At 38.5% G+C, this 20,009-nt stretch overlaps 1 protein-coding gene across 3 annotated transcripts in view; it reads right to left on the bottom strand.

Moving 5' to 3' along the window:
• The window catches only part of LOC116599262 (beta-galactosidase-1-like protein 2), an 81,253-nt gene that overhangs the window by 6,785 nt on the left and 54,459 nt on the right, over positions 1-20,009 (bottom strand). For all 3 annotated transcript variants that reach the window (XM_032359045.1, XM_032359046.1, XM_032359047.1), the window contains 3 exons: positions 16,310-16,394; positions 15,614-15,751; positions 14,030-14,136 (listed from right to left, as the gene is read on the bottom strand). In XM_032359045.1, coding sequence (XP_032214936.1) covers positions 14,030-14,136; positions 15,614-15,751; positions 16,310-16,394 — 330 coding nt within the window. The remainder of the gene's footprint in view (positions 1-14,029; positions 14,137-15,613; positions 15,752-16,309; positions 16,395-20,009) is intronic.

Genomic DNA, 20,009 nt, shown 5'->3' with positions numbered 1-20,009 from the left:
GGATGAAGATCCCTAAATGATTCCAATGTAGTATCTGCCAAACTATATTTACCACATTTCCCCATCCTACTCTTTTTCCTGTCCAGAGCAACACAAACCATCCAGTCAAAAGGTAAAAAGTATGTACGATGTCTCCTCCTCTTCCTCAATATCCCTAATCAACCAGTCATCACCTCCTTTAGAGTCTGACTCTAAATCTCTGTTTCACTAATCCTTCTTCACCTTCATTATCTAAGTTCAACTTCAGTAGCTTTTTATTCATTTTCAGTGTTCTAGCATGGTCCCACTCTACTCCATCCCCTATTCAGCTACCAAAGGAATCTTTCTGATGCAAAATTGGTCATCTGATTCCCATGTCTTAAAATAGCTTCCATAACTTTCAGGGAAATGTTCAAATTTCTTAGCATAAAAACATGGCTTGGGGTGCCTGGATGGCTCAGTCAGTTAAGTATCTGCCTTGGTTCAGGTCATGGTCCCAAGGTCCTGGGATGGAGCCCTCCATCGGGCTCCCAGCTCAGCAGGAAGCCTGCTTCTCCCTCTGTCCCTCCCTCCACCTATGCTTGCCCTCCTCCTCCTCTCTCTCTCTCTCTCTCAAATAAATAAGTAAAATCTCTAAACACACACACACAGAGACACATAAACACAAACACACACACACACACACACGGCTTTTCAGACTGCCTTGGAGAAATACATGATCCTAGTCTGTGGACCCACATGGCCTGAAACATTCTGGAGGACAAAGAAGGACAAAGAAGATATCAAAAGCTACCAGACTCATGTCTGACAGGAGGGCAACAGGGGCCAACTTAAAGGAGATAGGACAATTTGAATATCAAAAGGAATGACTGCAACAGGATCAAAGCATGTTAAATGTGTGTGTGTGTGTGTGTGTGTGTGTGTGTGCGTGTGTTTAATAAACATATAATATATTTTTATCCCCAGGGGTACAGGTCTGTGAATCGCCAGGTTTACACACTTCACAGCACTCACCATAGAACATACCCTCCCCAATGTCCATAACCCCACCCCCCTTCTCCTAACCCCCCTCCCCCAAGCAACCCACATTTTGTTTTGTGAGATTAAGAGTCACTTATGGTTTGTCTCCCTCCCAATCCCATCTTGTTTCATTGATTCTTCTCCTACCCACTTAAGCCCCCATATTGCATCTCCACTTCCTCATATCAGGGAGATCATATGATAGTTGTCTTTCTCCAATTGACATATTTCACTAAGCATGATACCCTCTACTTCCATCCACGTCGTCACAAATGGCAAGATTTCATTTCTTTTGATGGCTGCATAGTATTCCATTGTGTATATATACCACATCTTCTTTATCCATTCATCTGTTGATGGACATCTAGTTCTTTCCATAGTTTGTCTATTGTAGACATTGCTGCTATAAACATTCGGGTGCACATGCCCCTTCGGATCAATACATTTGTATCTTTAGGGTAAATACCCAGTAGTGCAATCGCTGGGTCATAGGGTAGTTCTATCTTCAGATTTTGAGGAACCTCCATGCTGTTTTCCAGAGTGGTTGCACCAGCTTGCATTTCCACCAACAGTGTGGGAGGGTTCCCCTTTCTCCACATCCTTGCTAGCATCTGTCATTTCCTGACTTGTTAATTTTATCCATTCTGACTGGTGTGAGATGATACCTCATTGTGGTTTTGATTTGTATTTCCCTGATGCCAAGTGATATGGAGCCCTTTTCCATGTGTCTGTTGGCCATCTGGATGTCTTCTTTGCAGAAATGTCTGTTCATGTCTTCTGTCCATTTCTTGATTGGATTATTTGTTCTTTGGATGTTGAGTTTGCTAAGTTCTTTATAAATTTTGGATACTAGCCCTTTATATGATATGTCGTTTGCAAATATCTTCTCCATTCTGTCAATTGTCTTTTGGTTTTGTTAACTGTTTCCTTTGCTGCACAAAGGCTTTTGATCTTGATAAAATCCCAATAGTTCATTTTTGTCCTTGCTTCCCTTGCCTTTGGTGATGTTCCTAGGAAGATATTGCTGCAGCTGAGGTCGAAGAGGTTGCTGCCTGTGTTCTCCTCAAGGATTTTGATGGATTCCTTTCTCACATTGAGGTCCTTCATCCATTTAAAATCTATTTTCATGTGTGGTGTAAGGAAATGGTCCAATTTCATTTTTCTGCATGTGGCTGTCTAATTTTCCCAACAGCATTTATTGAAGAGACTGTTTTTTTTCCATTGGACACTTTCCTGCTTTGTCAAAGATTAGTTGACCATAGAGCTGAGGGTCTATTTCTGGGCTCTCTATTCTGTTCCATTGATCTATGTGTCTGTTTTTGTGCCAGTACCATGCTGTCTTCATTATGACAGCTTTGTAATAGAGCTTGAAGTCCGGAATTTTGCTGCCACCAACTTTGGCTTTTTCTTTCAACATTCCTTTGGCTATTCGAGGTCTTTTCTGGTTCCATATAAATTTTAGGGTTATTTGTTCCATTTCTTTGGAAAAAATGGATGGTATTTTGATAGGAATTGCATTAAATGTGTAGATTGCTTTAGGTAGCATAGACATTTTCACAATATTTGTTCTTCCAATCCAGGAGCATGGAACATTTTTCCATTTCTTTGTGTCTTCCTCAATTTCTTTCATGAGTACTTTATAGTTCTCTGAGTATAGATTCTTAGTCTCTTTGGTTAGGTTTATTCCTAAGTATCTTATAGTTTTGGGTGCAATTGTAAATGGGATTGACTCCTTAATTTCTCTTTCTTCTGTCTTGTTGTTGGTGTAGCGAAATGCAACTGATTTCTGTGCATTGATTGTATATTCTGACACTTTACTGAATTCCTGTACAAGTTCTAGCAGTTTTGGAGTGGAGTCTTTTGGGTTTTCCACATATAGTATCATATCATCTGCAAAGAGTGATAGTTTGACTTCTTCTTTGCCGATTTGGATGCCTTTCATTTCCTTTTGTTGTCTGATTGCTGAGGCTAGGACTTCTAGTACTATGTTGAATAGCAGTGGTGATAATGGACATCCCTGCCGTGTTCCTGACCTTAGCGGAAAAGCTTTCAGTTTTTCTCCATTGAGAATGATATTTGTGGTGGGTTTTTCATAGATGGCTTTGATGATATTGAGGTATGTGCCCTCTATCCCTGCACTTTGAAGAGTTTTGATCAGGAAGGGATGCTGTACTTTGTCAAATGCTTTTTCAGCATCTATTGAGAGTATCATATGGTTCTTATTCTTTCTTTTATTAATGTGTTGTATCACATTGGTTGATTTGTGGATGTTGAACCAACCTTGCAGCCCTGGAATAAATCCCACTTGGTCGTGGTGAATAATCCTTTTAATGTATTGTTGGATCCTATTGGCTAGTATTTAGTGAGAATTTTTGCATCTCTGTTCATCAAGGATATTGGTCTGTAGTTCTCTTTTTTGTTGGGATCCTTGTCTGGTTTGGGGATCAAGGTGATGCTGGCCTCATAAAATGAGTTTGGAAGTTTTCCTTCCATTTCTATTTTTTGGAACAGTTTCAGGAGAATAGGAATTAGTTCTTCTTTAATGTTTGGTAGAATTCCCCTGGGAAGCCGTCTGGCCCTGGGCTTTTGTTTGTTTGGAGATTTTTGATGACTGTTTCAATCTCCTTACTTGTTATGGGTCTATTCAGGCTTTCTATTTCTTCCTGGTTCAGTTGTGGTAGTTTATATGTCTCTAGGAATGCATCCATTTCTTCCAGATTGGCAAATTTATTGGCATAGAGTTGCTCATAGTATGTTCTTATAATTGTTTGTATTTCTTTGGTGTTAGTTAGGATTTCTCCTCTTTCATCCATGTTTTTATTTATTTGGGTCCTTTCTCTTTTCTTTTTGATAAGTCTGGCCAGGGGTTTATCAACCTTATTAATTCTTTCAAAGAACCACCTCCTAGTTTCGTTTATTTGTTCTATTGTTTTTTTGGTTTCTATTTCATTGATTTCTGCTCTGATCTTTATGTTTTCTCTTCTCCTGCTGGGTTTAGGGTTTCTTTCTTGTTCTTTCTCCAGCTCCTTTAGGTGTAGGGTTAGGTTGTGTACCTGAGACCTTTCTTGTTTCTTGAGAAAGACTTGTACCGCTATATATTTTCCTCTCAGGACTGCCTTTGCTGTGTCCCACAGATTTTGAACCATTGTGTTTTCAATATCATTTGTTTCCATGAATTTTTTCAATTCTTTAATTTCCTGGTTGACCCATTCATTCTTTAGAAGGAAGCTGTTTAGTCTCCATGTATTTGGGTTCTTTCCAAATTTCCTCTTGTGATTGAGTTCTAGCTTCAGAGCATTGTGGTCTGAAAATATGCAGGGAACAATCCCAATCTTTTGATACCGGTTGAGGCCTGATTTAGGACCGAGGATGTGATCTATTCTGGAGAATGTTCCATGTGCATTAGAGAAGAATGTTATTCTTCTCTATTCAGAAATGTTCTGAATATATCCTTGATGTCCATCTGGTCCAGTGTGTCATTTAAGGCCTTTATTTCCTTGTTGATTTTTTGCTTGGATAATCTGTCTTATTTCGTGAGGGGAGTGTTAAAGTCCCCTGCTATTATTGTATTATTGTTGATGAGTTTCTTTGATTTTGTTATTAATTGGTTTATATAGTTGGCTGCTCCCATGTTAAGGGCATAGATACTTAAAATTGTTAGATCTTCTTGGACAGATCCTTTGAGTATGATATAGTGTCCTTCCTCATCTCTTATTATAGTCTTTGGCTTAAAATCTAATTGATCTGATATAAGGATTGCCACTCCTGCTTTCTTCTGATGTCCATTAGCATGGTAAATTCTTTTCCACTTCCTCATTTTAAATCTGGCCGTGTCTTTGGGTTTAAAATAAGTTTCTTGTAGACAACATATAGATGGGTTTTGTTTTTTTATCCATTCTGATACCCTGTGTCTTTTGATTGGGGCATTTAGCCCATTCACATTCAGGGTAACTATTGAGAGATATGAATTTAGTGCCATTGTATTGCCTGTAAGGTGACTGTTACTGTATATTGTCTCTGTTCCTTTAGGATCTACTACTTTTAGGCTCTATCTTTGCTTAGAAGACTTCCTTCAATATTTCCTGTAGAGTTGGTTTGGTGTTTGCAAATTCTTTCAGTTTTTGTTTGTCCTGGAAGATTTTAATCTCTCCTTCTATTTTCAATGATAGTCTAGCTGGATATAGTATTCTTGGCTGCATGTTTTTCTCGTTTAGTGCTCTGAATATATCATGCCAGTTTTTTCTGGCTTCCCAGGTCTCTGTGGATAAGTCTGCTGCCAATCTAATATTTTTACCATTGTATGTTACAGACTTCTTTTCCTGGGCTGCTTTTACGATTTTCTATTTGCCACTAAGACTTGTAAATTTTACTATTAGGTTACAGGGTGTGGGCCTATTCTTTTTTATTTTGAGGGGGTTCTCTGCACCTCCTGGATTTTGATGCTTGTTCCCTTTGCCATATTGGGGAAATTCTCTCCAGTAATTCTCTCCAATATACCTCTTCTCCCCTCTCTCTTTCTTCTTCTTCTGGAATCCCAATTATTCTAATGTTGTTTCGTCTTACGGTGTCACTTATCTCTTGAATTCCCCCCTCGTGGTCCAGTAGTTGTTTGTCCCTCTTTTGCTCAGCTTCTTTATTCTCTGTCATTTGGTCTTCTATATCACTAATTCTTTCTTCTGCCTCATTTATCCTAGCAGTGATAGCTTCCATTTTTGATTACACCTCATTAATAGCTTTTTTTATTTCAACTTGGTTAGATTTTAGTTCTTTTATTTCTGCAGAAAGGGCTTTTCTATCTCGCGAGAGGGTTTCCCTAATATCTTCCATGCCTTTTTCGAGCCCGGCTAGAACCTTGAGAATCGTCATTCTGAACTCTAGATCTGACATATTACCAACGTCTGTATTGATTAGGTCCCTAGCCTTCGGTACTGCCTCTTGTTCTTTTTTTGTGTGTGTGGTGAATTTTTCCTCCTTGTCATTTTGTCCAGATAAGAGTATATGAAGGAGCAAGTAAAATACTAAAAGGGTGGCAGAAACCCCAGGAAAATATGCTTTAACCAAATCAGACGAGATCCCAAATTGTGAGGGGGAAGAAAGGGGATTAAAAGAGGTTCAGAAAGAAAAAAGAAAAAAGAAAAAGAAAAGAAAAGAAACAATTAAAAAAAGAAAATGAATAAAGAAAAAAAAAGAAAAAATATATATATTAGATAAACTAGTTTTAAAAAAACGTTAAAAAAAGAAAAGGGTAAAAGTTTTTAAAAATTTTGCAGAAGAAGAGAAAAAAAAATTGAAAAAGAAGAAAAAATTAAACTAACTGCAAGACTAAAGGATCATGGCGAGAAAGCCATGAGAGATATGAATTTAGTGAATTCGTGCTTTGCTTTCTCGTCCTCTGGAATTCTGCTGCTGTCCTTGGTATTGAAACTGCACTCCTTGGTAGATGAACTTGGTCCTGGCTGGATTTCTTGTTGATCTTCTGGGGGTGGGGCCCGTTGTAGTGATTCGCAAGAGTCTTTGCCCCAGGCGGAATTGCTCCGCCCTTACCAGGGGCCGGGTTGAGTAATCTGCTCAGGTTTGCTTTCGGGGGCTTTTGTCCCCTGAGCGCTTTCCATAGAGTTCAGGAGGACTGAAATGAAAATGGCAACCTCCTAGTCTCCGGCCCAGAGGGGCCGAGAGCCCGGAGTCCCACTCCTCAGTGCGCCCACAGAGAACAGCGCCCAATTATTCCCGTCTCCCTGGCCTCTAGCCGCACTCCAAGCTCACCGAGCCTGCGACCGGTTCAAGGTAACCCCGAGCTGAGAGCTCCCTCCTCAGCTCTGTCTCTGTAGCCGGCTTCCCCGTTCTAATACCTGTAAGCTCTGCGACACTCAGACATCACCGATCCTTCTGTGACCCTGCGGGACCTGAGGCCACGCTGACTCTGCGTGGGCTTCACCCTGGTTTAGCCTCTGAAGCGATGTCCCTCAGTGGAACAGACTTTTAAAAGTCCTGATTTTGTGCTCCGTTGCTCCGCCGCTTGCTGGGAGCCGGCCCCTCCCCTGCAGTCTATCTTCCCGTCGCTTTGGATTCACTTCTCCGCCAGTCCTACCTTTCAGAAAGGGGTTGATTTTGTTTCTAGAATTGCTGTTCTTCTCTTCAATCTCCTTTTGGATTTGTAGTGTTTGCAATGTTTAGATAAGCTATCTAGATGATCTCCTGCTAGCTGGAGTAGTCTCAGCCTGCTACTTCTCTGCCATCTTGACTCCTCTCTGGGTTTTTTTTTTTTTTTTTTGGTTATTTTTTGTTTTTTTTTTGTTTTAAGTGTAAGTTTTCAGAATGATCTTGGGGAGATGGTGTCAGAAAGATTCTGACCTCACCTCCTTCCACAGACATATCAAGGCTATAGCTGCACATTGTGCACCTCACTCTCAAAATGATATGAAGACTGGCATAACTGATGTTCCACAGTTAGAGACATAAAAAGAAGGCCACACTGAGAGAGGTGGAAGGGGCAAGAAGCAATGGAATCAAATCCCTGGCATAGCAACTCACAAGCAGGAAGAGGATTCCAGGCATGGAGGTCATCCCTGAGGAGTGGAGGGGATCAAGCCCTCTATCAGACACCCTTGATCCCAGAGACCTGTACCAAGAAGAAGTCTGGCTTTGAAAATCAGCAGGACCTAATATCAGGAAAATCAAAGGTCAATAGGAAACCAAGTGTCTACCCATGTAGAGGCAGAATGTTGGTATCAGTTGGTCCAAGACCTAGCACAGAGGCAGCAGTTTGAAAAGCACCTGGGTTATACATAAAGATTTACTGTCTGATTTTAGAACATATGCCTGAGGGGTAAGGATCTGTAGAAGTTTCTCCTAGAATGGAAGTGCAGGTAGAAGCCATTTTTCTGGCCCTCCTATAGCCTAGATAGTCCTACTCTTGTGGAGCCATTTCTAACATTATCCATCGACCTTGCTAGCATGGCTTGACCCACCCTGGAATTCTCCTACAGACCAGATCTAGTAGGCACCCTTTCCACTACAGCCAGAGTCCAGAGATCAGAGTCCCCTCAGAGTGAGAGTTGGCCTCCACCCCTGCTGGGCAGCCCTGGCCTATACCAGTGCCCCTCTAAAGCAACTCCTTGCCTGGGGAGGAGAGAGCCAGTCTTAGAACTAATCTAGGACAAAAGAGTCAAGACTATACAAGAAGGAGGAGTCTCTTCAATAAATAGTGTTGAGGAAACCAGACCGCTACATGGAAAAGAATGAAACTGGATCACTCTTACATCACACATGAAGATAAACTCAAATTGTATTGATTAAATACCTAAATGTAAAACATGAAACTATAACACTCCTAAAAGAAAACATAGGCAGTAAACTCTTGGACATCAGCCTTAGCAATATTTCTCTGGATCTATCTCTCCAGGCAAGGGAAGCAAAAGGAAAAATAAACAATGGGAACTATATCAAACTAAAAAGCTTCTATATAGAAAAGGAAACCCTTAACAAAATGAGGAAACAACCCACTGATTGGGAGAAGATATTTGCAAATGATATATCTGATAAAGGGTTAACATCCAAAAATACAAAGAACTTGTGCAATCATTATCAAAACCAAATAATTCAATCTAAAAATGGGTAGAAGATCTAAACGGACATTTTTCACAAAGCAGAAATACAGATGGCCAATACACACATGAAAAGATGTTAAATGTCTTTAATCACCAGGGAAGTGTTAATGAAAACCACCCTGAGGTGTCACCTCACAGTAGTCAGAATGGCTAATACCAAAAAGATAAATACTAAGTGTTGGTGAGCATGTGGTGAAAAAGGAACCCTCGTGCACTGTTAGTAGGAATGTGATTTGTGCAGCCAGTGTGGAAAACAGTGTGGAGGTTCCTCAAAAAATTAAAAATAGAAATACCGTACAACCCAGTAATTCCACCACTGGGTATTTACCCGAAGGAAATAAAAATACTACTTTGAAAAGATACATGTGCCCCTAAATTTACCGTAACATTATTTATAATAGTTAAGATATGGAAACTACATAAGTGTTCACTGATATATGAGTGACTAAAGAAGATGGGATATATAATACGGTTTCACTTATTTGTGGAGCATAAGAAATAACATGGAGGACATGGGAAGATGGAGAGGAGAAGGGAGTTGAGGGAAATTGGAGGGGGAGACAAACCACGAGAGACTATGGACTCTGAAAAACAATCTGAGGGTTTTGAAGGGGTGGGGGGTGAGAGGTTGGGTGAGCCTGGGGGTGGGTATTATGGAGGGCACTGGGTGTGGTGCATAAACAATGAACTCTGGTACACTGAAAAGAAATTTAAAAAATAAATTCTGGTACACTGAAAAATTTTAAAAAATAAAAAAATAAAAAAGATGGGGGGTATATAAATAAATGTGGGGGGGTGTATATTGGAGTATTACTCAGCCATAAAAAGAATAAAATCTTGTCATTCACAACTATGTGGATGGACCTAGAGAGTATTATACTAAGGGAGATAAGTCAGAGAAACAAATATCAGGTGATTTCATTCATATATGGAATCTAAAAACAAAGTAAACAAACAAAGACAGACTCATAAATACAGAGAACAAATTGGCAATTGTCAGATGGCACAGGGTGAGAGGTGTTGAGGAAAATAGATGAAAGTCATGAAGAGGTACAAAATTCCAAGTATAAAATAAATAAGTCATGGGGATAAAAAGTACAGCCTGGAGACTACAGTCAGAAATACTGTAATAACTTTGTATGGTGACAGACACAGCTTATTGTGCTGAGTATTTTGTAATGTGTATAATTTTCAAATCAGTATCTTGTATACCTGAAACTTATATAGTATTGTATATCAACTGTAATTGAAAACAAAATTTTTTAAATCATGAGTTTATAATCAAATAAAGACAACAGCAGCAAAACAACTCACTGGCCACCTTTGGAGGATATCCAGGAATAAATTCATTATCGGATAAAAGAAAATACTTGAAAATTTGTCCTAACTTTTCTTTATAAACTGTACATTAAGGTGACAAGACAATAGTAAAGGAAAGCTCTTCTACATAGAATAATTCAAGTGTAAAATAAATGAAGAAGGAATTACAGAATAATAATGATACTATTTTGAAAGCCTTAATGAAATATTGGATATAGGTAATTGGTATAAGTATTGGATATAGGTAATAACTGCTAAAACCATTAGGTAAAAGGCTGATGGGAAAATGGATAATGGATAGACTGAGTTAAAGGCTCCGAACCCACTGATCAATTATGAAAACAGAAATGACCAGCCACTATGTATCTGAGATATAATGCATAAAAAATATATCATCAGGGAGATTCAAATTAAAAACCACATTGAGATACCACCTTACACCTGTTAGAATGGCCAAAATTAACAGGACAGGAAACAACATGTGTTGGAGAGGATGTGGAGAAAGGGGAACCCTCCTACATTGTTGGTGGGAATGCAAGTTGGTGCAGCCATTTTGGAAAACAGTGTGGAGATTCCTCAAGAAATTAAAAATAGATCTTCCCTATGACCCTGCAATTGCACTACTGAGTATTTACCCCAAAGATACAGATGTAGTGAAAAGAAGGGCCATATGTACCCCAATGTTTATAGCAGCAATGGCCATGGTCGCCAAACTGTGGAAAGAACCAAAATGCCCTTCAACGGACGAATGGATAAGGAAGATGTGGTCCATATACACTATGAAGTATTATGCCTCCATCAGAAAGGATGAATACCCAACTTTTGTAGCAACATGAACAGGACTGGAAGAGATTATGCTGAGTGAAATAAGTCAAGCAGAGAGAGTCAATTATCATATGGTTTCCCTTATTTGTGGAACATAACAAATAGCATGGAGGACATGGGGAGATGGAGAGGAGAAGGGAGTTGAGGGAAATTGGAAGGGGAGGTGAACCATGAGAGACTATGGACTCTGAAAAACAATCTGAGGGGTTTGAAGTGGTGGGGGGTGGGAGGTTGGGGGAACCAGGTGGTGGGTATTATGGAGGGCACAGATTGCATGGAGCACTGGGTGTGGTGCAAAAACAATGAATACTGCTGAAAAAAATAAATAAATTTAAAAAAATAATAATAAATAAATAAATAAATGCAAAAAAATTTTGAATTAAAATAAATAAATAAATCAGTGCTAAAGAAAGTCATGAGATAGTTGAGAAAATCTGAACACTGGATATTTTATGATTTTTAGCAGTGGTGAAACACACACACAGCCAGTCTGTGCCAGTTCATTAGTGCCAGCTGTGCACATCTATACCCAACCCTGTATTTTGTCTCTGTATTCAGTATTGTCATGCCAGAGGCTTGGAATTAGACATTGTGGGAGTACTTATGCCACAGGAATTGGCAAGCACTACTAATCAGAGTTTTTTCTTCTAGAGAGCCTGTTACTAAGTATTTCCCAGGAAATCACTGACTTAAAGGATTATTATTATTACTATCATCATCATCATCATCATCATCAAGGACAATAATGATTTTGTAGTTGTGTTTTTAAGGAGTTCTTATCTTTTCAGATACATATTAAACCATTTATAGCTAAAATTATATGATGTCTGGGATCTGCTCTGAAATAATCTTAGAAAGAGTAGAGGAAGAGAAGGTATGGGTATAAATGAAAGGGTATTAGCCATATGTTAATAAATTGAGGCTGCATGTTGAGCACATAGGGGTTCACTACTTTTCTCTGTGCCATTTGTTTGTGTCTTCCAAATTCCATAAGAAAACACTTAAAACCACAAAGGTCCTCTGACACGTGGTGCCTGGTCCCTCACTTGGCACTAACCCACAAACACTTTTCATTGCAGTCATATTTGCAGTTCCCTAAACATGCACTTCCTTTCATGTCCTTACAAATGGTTTCCACTGTCTACGGCCATACCACCCTGAACGCGCCTGATCTCGTCTGATCTCGGAAGCTAAGCAGGGTCGGGCCTGGTTAGTACTTGGATGGGAGACAAATGGTTTCCACTATGCCTCACATTCCTTTCCCTCCCTCATTCTACCCCACAGTTTATCTCATTAAGCTCTTATTCATCCATTGGATCTCAAAATCATCTCACCTGGGATATAATATTAGATTTTATGACAGTCCTGCATGCTGCACATATCTCTAAATAAGGAAACAGCAGCTAGCACTTCCATGTGTCAGGTTCAAATAGTATGGGTTTAATCCACACTACAATCCTATGAGGTTAGTACAATTATTAGCCTCATTTTCTAGATATGGAAACTTATAATGAGGCTAAATGACCACCCCAAGGTAAATATTGGAGTAAAGATTCAAACCCACTCGACTCCAGAACTTATACTCTTTAGCACAATACTATGTTCCCTTGACAATGCTGTGCTGCCTTCGTTCCTCTACCATGGGACCTACAACCCCCTAATCTCTATTCACCTCTCCTTCCCATTAGACTGGAAGTTCCCCCCAAACAACACCTTGATAATACTATTCCCCAAAAAATTAATGTTTACTGAGTATTGTGTGAATAACTATGCAGGTTTTCCTCTATACCAGTGGTTTTCAAACTATGTTCCTTTAAATCTTACAAGTAAGTCAGAAGTGGCATATGGGTCATTCTAATATGTGCAACCCTAAAGAAAGGATGACTGACCTTTACGATGCAAGTACAGAGCCTCAGAACCAGCCACCCGATTAACTAGTGCATGTTTTATGTACTGAACACTTGAAGTAAGTTTAAAGGAAGAGTCATTCTACTAAATCAAAAGCTTCAAAATCATTGTCCTAAATCTAGTCAGCGTGCCTTCATTCTAACCATCTTCAGAAGGCAAGGGATATCTTCTTGGCTATGTTATTGAAAGGAGATTTTCCCAGTATCCTGGAATGTTTACACTGTTTCTTTACATTTAAATCTTCTGAGTATTCCTGAATTCTTATTCCAGGTTTATTATTCTGAATTGTAAAACCTCTGGAATGGGAGAAGATATTTGCAAATGTCTTATCAGCTAAAGGGCTACTACCCAAAATCTAAAAAGAACTTATCAAACTCAACACCCCAAAAAATCCAAATAATCCAGTCAAGAAATGGACAGACAACATGAACAGACATTTCTCCAAAGAAGACATACAAGTGGCTAAAAGACACATGGAAACATGTTCAATATCTCTTGGCACCAGGGAAATACAAATCAAAACTACAATAAGCTACTACCTCACACCAGTTAGAATGGCTAAAGTCAGGAAACAGATATTGGTGAGAATGTGGAGAAAGGGGAACACTCTTACACTGTTGGTGGGAATGCAAACTGGTGCAGCCAGTTTGGGGGCACATGCACCCTAATATTTATAGCAACAATAACCACAACAGCCAAACTCTGGAAAAAGCCCAGATATCCATTGACAGATGAGTGGATAAAGAAGAGATGGTATGTGTGTGTGTGTGTATATACACGCACACACGAACATACATATATGTATATATAGATATATATTTTTCAATGGAATATTACTCAGCCATCAAAAAGAATGAAATCTTGCCATTTGCAGCAACATGGTTGGAACTAGAGGGTATTGTGCTAAGTGAAATAAGTCAGAGAAAGACAAATACCATATGATTTCTCTCATATGGAATTTAAGAAATAAAACAAATGAACATAAGCGAAGAGAAGGAAAAATAAGATGAAAAGTGAGAAAGAGGCACATCATAAGAGATGTTGAACTCTAGGAAACAAACTGAGGGTTGCTGGAGGGAAGAAGGGTGGGGGAAAGGATAATTGGGTGATGAGCATTAAGGAGGGCATTTGATGTAGTGAGTACTGGATGTTATATGCAACTGATGAATCACTAAATTCTGCCTCTGAAACTAACAACAACAACAAAAACCCCAAAACAAAAACAAAACAAAACAAAACCCAAAAGTCATCACAACAAAGAATTGCTTTTGGCTCCCCAGGAATTTTTATCCTATTTTCTGAGCTAAGCCTTTCCCTTCTCTCTTCTGTCCAAAGCCTATCCCATGCTTTTACTCCCGGGAGATGCTTACCTCCTCCAAGTAGGGCATGACATCCCACAGTGACATGTAGTATTCTGTTATCACTGACTTATATACAGCCATAGGTATAGAATCTAGGTTGGGAGGCTTGTGAATCCCTGCAATGAAAAACAGGAGATTGGACCATTATGAGATCCTACTCCAACCCCCTTCAATGGCACCACCCAAACCACCAAGAATGAAGGGCCCAGGCCATCACAGGACATGCCTTCCCAATTCTAGGAAGAATCATAAGGTAGGAAGAGAGTGAGTGGGATTCTTTCCATATCTATAGGCTCTGAGGCAGGAGGCCCTGCTGTCCAGGAAAAGAAGGTGGCACATCAATGCCACTGCTGTACCAGTAGTTAGTTCTCAACCCTGGTCACTCATTAGAATCTCCTAAAGTCCAATGAGGAAATACATATGCTCAGATTCTGCCCCTTCCTCCCCATTTCAACCAAGAAATGCTTTCTAATAGCTCTGGGATAGACCTGGCATCTCTGGTTTTTACAAGTTCCACAGAGGATTCTGATGCACAGCCCATGATACACATGGCCTTAGGTGCTGAGAACCTAGAGGGTGGGCCCTGTATTTGGGCATATTTGAATCCCTGGTGCCTTATGATAAAATAAACTGGAACAAACTGGATATCTCCCCAAAAGTACACCTTTATCCATTCCCTCAATCCCCTCTTCACGGGACAGAGACCAATTGAGATGCTGAGTTACTGTTACTGTTCTTATCTGAGTTACTATTCAGATTGAGTTTGTTGTTGGTACCCAAAGAAGAGCTAAAGAACTCTTGATATGCAAGGTACTCAGTTGTACGTTCTCCGTTCTCTGTCAGCAGTGCCCCATAGTCTGAAAAATATAAAGAAATTTGTCACTTTCCCCCAAGAAATCTTCAACTTCAGCAAAGGAAGACATGTGAGTTTAGTAGTGAGCAAAACGATCCTTAATACAGAAGCTTAGGAAGGAAAGATTTTGGGCATTAAATAAGAAAATACCACATCCCAGTTAATCCAAACCAGGAGCCATCTGCTGTACTTTGCAGGGCTTTCAACTGGTATGTAGTAAATCCTGGCTGAGAGCCCAAGGTGACTCCAATCCAGTGGTTTCTACTTTCTATTCAATTTCTAATTAAGTTTGTTTGTTTGTTTGTTTCTTTCTTTCTTTCTTTCTTTCTTTCTTTCTTTCTTCCTTTCTTTCTCTCTTTCACCCCTGACTTGTCATCGGATCTCTCAGTGGAGTTATAGACTGGGGAAGACCCATTAACAAAAGCCCTGGTGTTATCAAGAGATCCAGAGTAACTGGTTTCACAGTGAACTTCTAAGAATAAGGGCCTGCACAGTGGATAGATAAGATTAAGCTACCAAGGCCTCTGCCTACAAAGTCTCAGACAGCCTAGATTCTAGTGGTGGATAAATTCTAGTACCATCAAGAGGAATAAACATCAAACCTTCAATCTCCAGCATTTGTTAAAGGCAAAACATATGAACAGGCCCAGAGATTGTTCCCAGAGACCCACCCTAGGAAGCTCCAGGCTCAAATGGCAGGTGGCCTAGGTTGGAGACAGCTGTGGGGGTCAAGTACTTGCCATAGCTTGTGACCATAGGGAGGTACTGGTCCAAAGATGCAGATCCACCCATAAAGCCAAAGTTGGTGCCACCATGGAACATATAGAAGTTGAGGGAGAAACTAGCATTGAACATTTCATGCACATCTCTCATTAACACTGCACATAGATAGGATATAAAGGAGAAATGGGGGAGAAAACAAAGTTTGGGAGAATTAATAGACCTTTGTGGGATGTTCAAACTGTACGCATTAAATATTTGTTTATGTCTTAGTCTCAGGTAAATAGATGTCAAGCTCAGTGTTTCTGGAGCACTTAGTAACTTTTCAGTAAATTCTAGGTAACTTCTTTAGTAACCTAAAATCATGGCACCAGAAACATTTACTTCAAACCAGATTTGATCTTCATCAACTCTCCTGGAAGGCTGTGGCAGATAGTCTCGGACCAGAGAACACACTACTTCCACCCAATACACTTTCATTGAATTGCCCTATCTGTTAGAACGACTCACTCTAATGTTTAATAGCCTCCACAAAATATAAGTGGAGTGGAAACACTGCTAAAATTTTAGTTTCAACTCACTCTGGGGTTTCCATTCAGCCTAGCCCCCTAAATCTGATATTCAAAGTACTCTAACCAGCAGGGGAAAAAAAAAGAAACAGGCCAGTGTCATCTCTGTTATCTATTCTCCTGAGAAAGGATCTAAGAAGTACTCACAATGTGAATTCACAGAATGGGGGGCAGTGCCCCATCCATCCAAAGAACTTGCTGTATACACCGTCATCATTATAGGGCTACGACCCTGAGAAAAATGAGATGTCAATTTAGTAAAGTTCGGTACAGTTTAGAAGCCCTGAATTGCTTAGGAGAGCATTGTGAGGTCCAGTTCTCACAAAGCCCCTTTATAATTAGGAGCATCCCCTCACCGCTCACAAACCCTGAGTTCTACTCTTCATTCTCAGGTCATTTCCCTGGTCCTATTATTCCTTTTGGAGTTTGAATGGACTTATTCCTCAGGCTTTGGTAAAAGCAACTGCTATTGCCACATTTTCCTTTCTGGAACAGTAGAATCTCTTCATTTCCTTTAGTGACCAGATTAGAGGTCTAGTATAGAAGCATCTTGCTCAGGGGAAGCACTAAAAATACTCAATAAATGAATGCTAAAAATATTGAATCCCATTAAATAAGAATCCCTGAGTCTCAGAATTGGGTTTTGTTTTTATTCAAGTATAAATAACACACAGCATTCTAATAGTTTCAGGTGTACAATATAATAATCAACAATTCTGTACATTTCTCACTTCTTATCCTGTATACTTAGTTCCCTTCATCTATTTCACCCATCACCCCCAGTCACCACCCCGGCAACTGTGGATTGAAAAAAAACAGTATTTAAGTTTGTTGTCTCTTTTTTTATTTGTTTGTTCATTTATTTTATTTCTTAAATTCCACATGAGTCATATCAGTGCCTTTCTCTGACTTATTTCACTTAGCATTACACCCTCTAGATCTATCCATGTTGTTGTAAATGGCAAGATTTAATATATATATGAATATATATGAACATATATATGAATATATATATGAACATATATATATGAGTTTAGACACACCATGGAATATCACATGTAATTATAAAATAATCACGTTTTTATATATGCACTATTGAAACACATATACATTATTTATATACATATGAAACAATCACGTTTTCTTTATCTATTCATTGATTATCATACACTTAGGCTGTTTCCATACTTTGGCTATTATGAATAATACTGCTATGAACATAGGAGTACAGATATCTCTTCAGGATAATTATTTCATTTCCTTTAGCATATATACCCAGAAATAAGACTTCTAGATCATATGGCAGTTTTATTTTTAATTTCTTTATTAATCTCTATACTATTTTCCATAGTGGTTGTACCAGTTTATATCTCTACCAACAGTATATGAGAGTTTTCTTTTCTCCACATCCTTGCCAGCATTTGTTATATCCTAACATCCTAACAGGAGTGAGGGGATGTCTTATTGTGTTTTGATTTGCCTTTTCCTAATTATTAGGGATACTGAGCAGCTTTTCATGTACCCATTGGACATCTACAGGTCTTCTTTAGAAAAATGCATAATGCAGGCCCTTTGCTCAGTTTTGGTTAGGTTACTTGGGATTTCTTATTTTGCTATTGAGTTGTACAAGATATTATATATTTTGGATATTAACCTGTTATCAGATATGTGATTTGCAAATATTTTACCCCATTTCCATAAGTTTCCTTTTCATTTTATTGATGATTTCCTTTGCTGTGCAGAAACATTTTACTCTGATATAGTCCCAGTTGTTTACTTCTGCTTTTGATGTCAAATGCAAAACACTACTACCAAGATCAATATCAAGAAGCTTATGCCTATCTTTTCTTCTGGGAGTTTTGTGGTTTCAGATCCTATGTTCAACTCTCTAATCCATTTTGGGTTGATTTTTGTGCATGATAAGATGGAAGTTAGTTTCATTCTTTTGCATGTGGATATCCAGTTTTCCCAACACCTCCTCTCCCCAGAGGAAATCTCACTTGATCATGGTGTGTGATCCTTTTAATGTATTGTTGAAATTGGTTGATAATATTTTATTGAAGATTTATGCATCTATGCTTATCATAGATCTTGGCCTGTAATTTTCTTTTCTTATAGTGTCCTTGTCTGGCTTTGGTCTCAGAGTAATGCTGGTCTCATAAAATGAATTTGGAAGCATTTTCTCCTTTCTATTTGTAGAAGAGTTTGAGAAGGATTGGTGCTAGTTTTGCTTTAAATGTTTGGTAGAAATAAGCAGTGAAACTATCTGGTCTTGGATTTTCCTTTGTTGGGGAGGTTTTGATTACTGATTCTGTCTTCTTACTAATACTTGGTTGGTCTGTTCAGATTTTCTCTTTCTTCATTATTCAGTATTAGTAGGCTGTATGTTTCCAGGAATTTATCTATTTCTTCGAGGTGGTCTAATTTTTTGGCATATGAATGTTCATACTAGTAGAAGCTATGATCCTTTATATTTCTGTGGTACCAGTTGTAATTCCACTCTTTCACTTAAAATTTTATGTACTGAATCTGATCTCTTTTTTCTTAGTATAGTTCAGTTTGTCAAGTTCATCTTTTTTTAAAAAACATGGTTTCATTGATCTTTTCTATTATCTTTCTCATCTCTGTTTCACTTATTTCTCCTCTGATCTTTGTTATTTCTTTCTTTCTACTAACTTTGAGCTTAATTTGTTCTTTTTCTAGTTCCTTAAGGTAAATAGTTGTGTTTTTGATTTGAGGTCTTTTCTTTCTTAATGTATGTGTTTATCGCTATAAACTTATTTCTTAGAACTGCTTTTGCTGCTTCTTATAAGTTTGAGATGTTGTGTTTCCATTCTCATATGCTTCAAGATTTTTAAAAATTTCTTTTTCCATTTATTTGACCAGTTGGTTGTCCAGGAGCATGTTGTATAATCTCCACATGTGAATATTTGTGAATTATTCAGTTTTTTCCCTTGTAATTATTTCTAGTTTCATTTCATTATGGTCAGAAAGTATGATTTCAAACTTCTTAAATTTATTAAAACATGTTGTGTGACCTAATATATGGTCTATTCTGGAGAATATTCCATGTGTGCTTAAGAAAAATGTGAATTCTCCTGCTGTTGGTGGGAATTTCTGTATATATTCTGCAGGTCCCTCTGGTCCAACATATAATTTAAGTCTCATGCTTCTTTATTTAGTATCTATCTAGATGACTACTCCATTGTTGGAACTGAGGAATGTAAGACCCCTGCTGGCATTGTATTGCTGTCTATTTCTCTGTTCAGAACTGTTAATATTTGCCTTATGTATATGGGGCTCCTATGTTGGGAGCATAATATTTACGATTGTTATATTCTTTTGATAAATTGACCCCTTTGTCATCATATAAAGACATTCTTTGACTGTTGATAGAGAGCTTGTCTTAGCCTATTTTGTCTGCTATAAGTATAGCTACTCCCTGATTTGTTTTATTTGTTTTGGTTTCTATTTGCTTGGAATATCTTTTTCCACCCCTTCAATTTCAGTCTGTGTGTATTCTCAAAGCTGAGGTGAGTCTGTTATAGCCAACAGATGGTTGGGTCTTTTTTTTTTTTTAATCTATTCATTTACTTTGTGTCTTTTGATCAGAGGATTTAGTCCCCTTTTAAATTTAAAGTAATTATTGATAGGTATTATGTTAATGCTTTTCTGGTTTGTTGTGTTTTTTTTTTTATAATTCTTTTGTTCCTCTCTTGATCTCTTCCTCTGTAGTTTGATGATTTTTCTGTACTGGTAGGCTTTGATTCCTTTTTCTTTATCTTTTGTATATCTACTACAGGGTTTTATTTTGTGGTTACCAGGAGGATTACATAAAACATCTCAT

This window comes from Mustela erminea, chromosome 9 (assembly GCF_009829155.1).
Source record: "Mustela erminea isolate mMusErm1 chromosome 9, mMusErm1.Pri, whole genome shotgun sequence".
Taxonomy (NCBI): Eukaryota; Metazoa; Chordata; class Mammalia; order Carnivora; family Mustelidae; genus Mustela; species Mustela erminea.
Note: the sequence above shows the minus strand (reverse complement) of the source record. Positions and strands in the feature narration are given on the sequence as shown.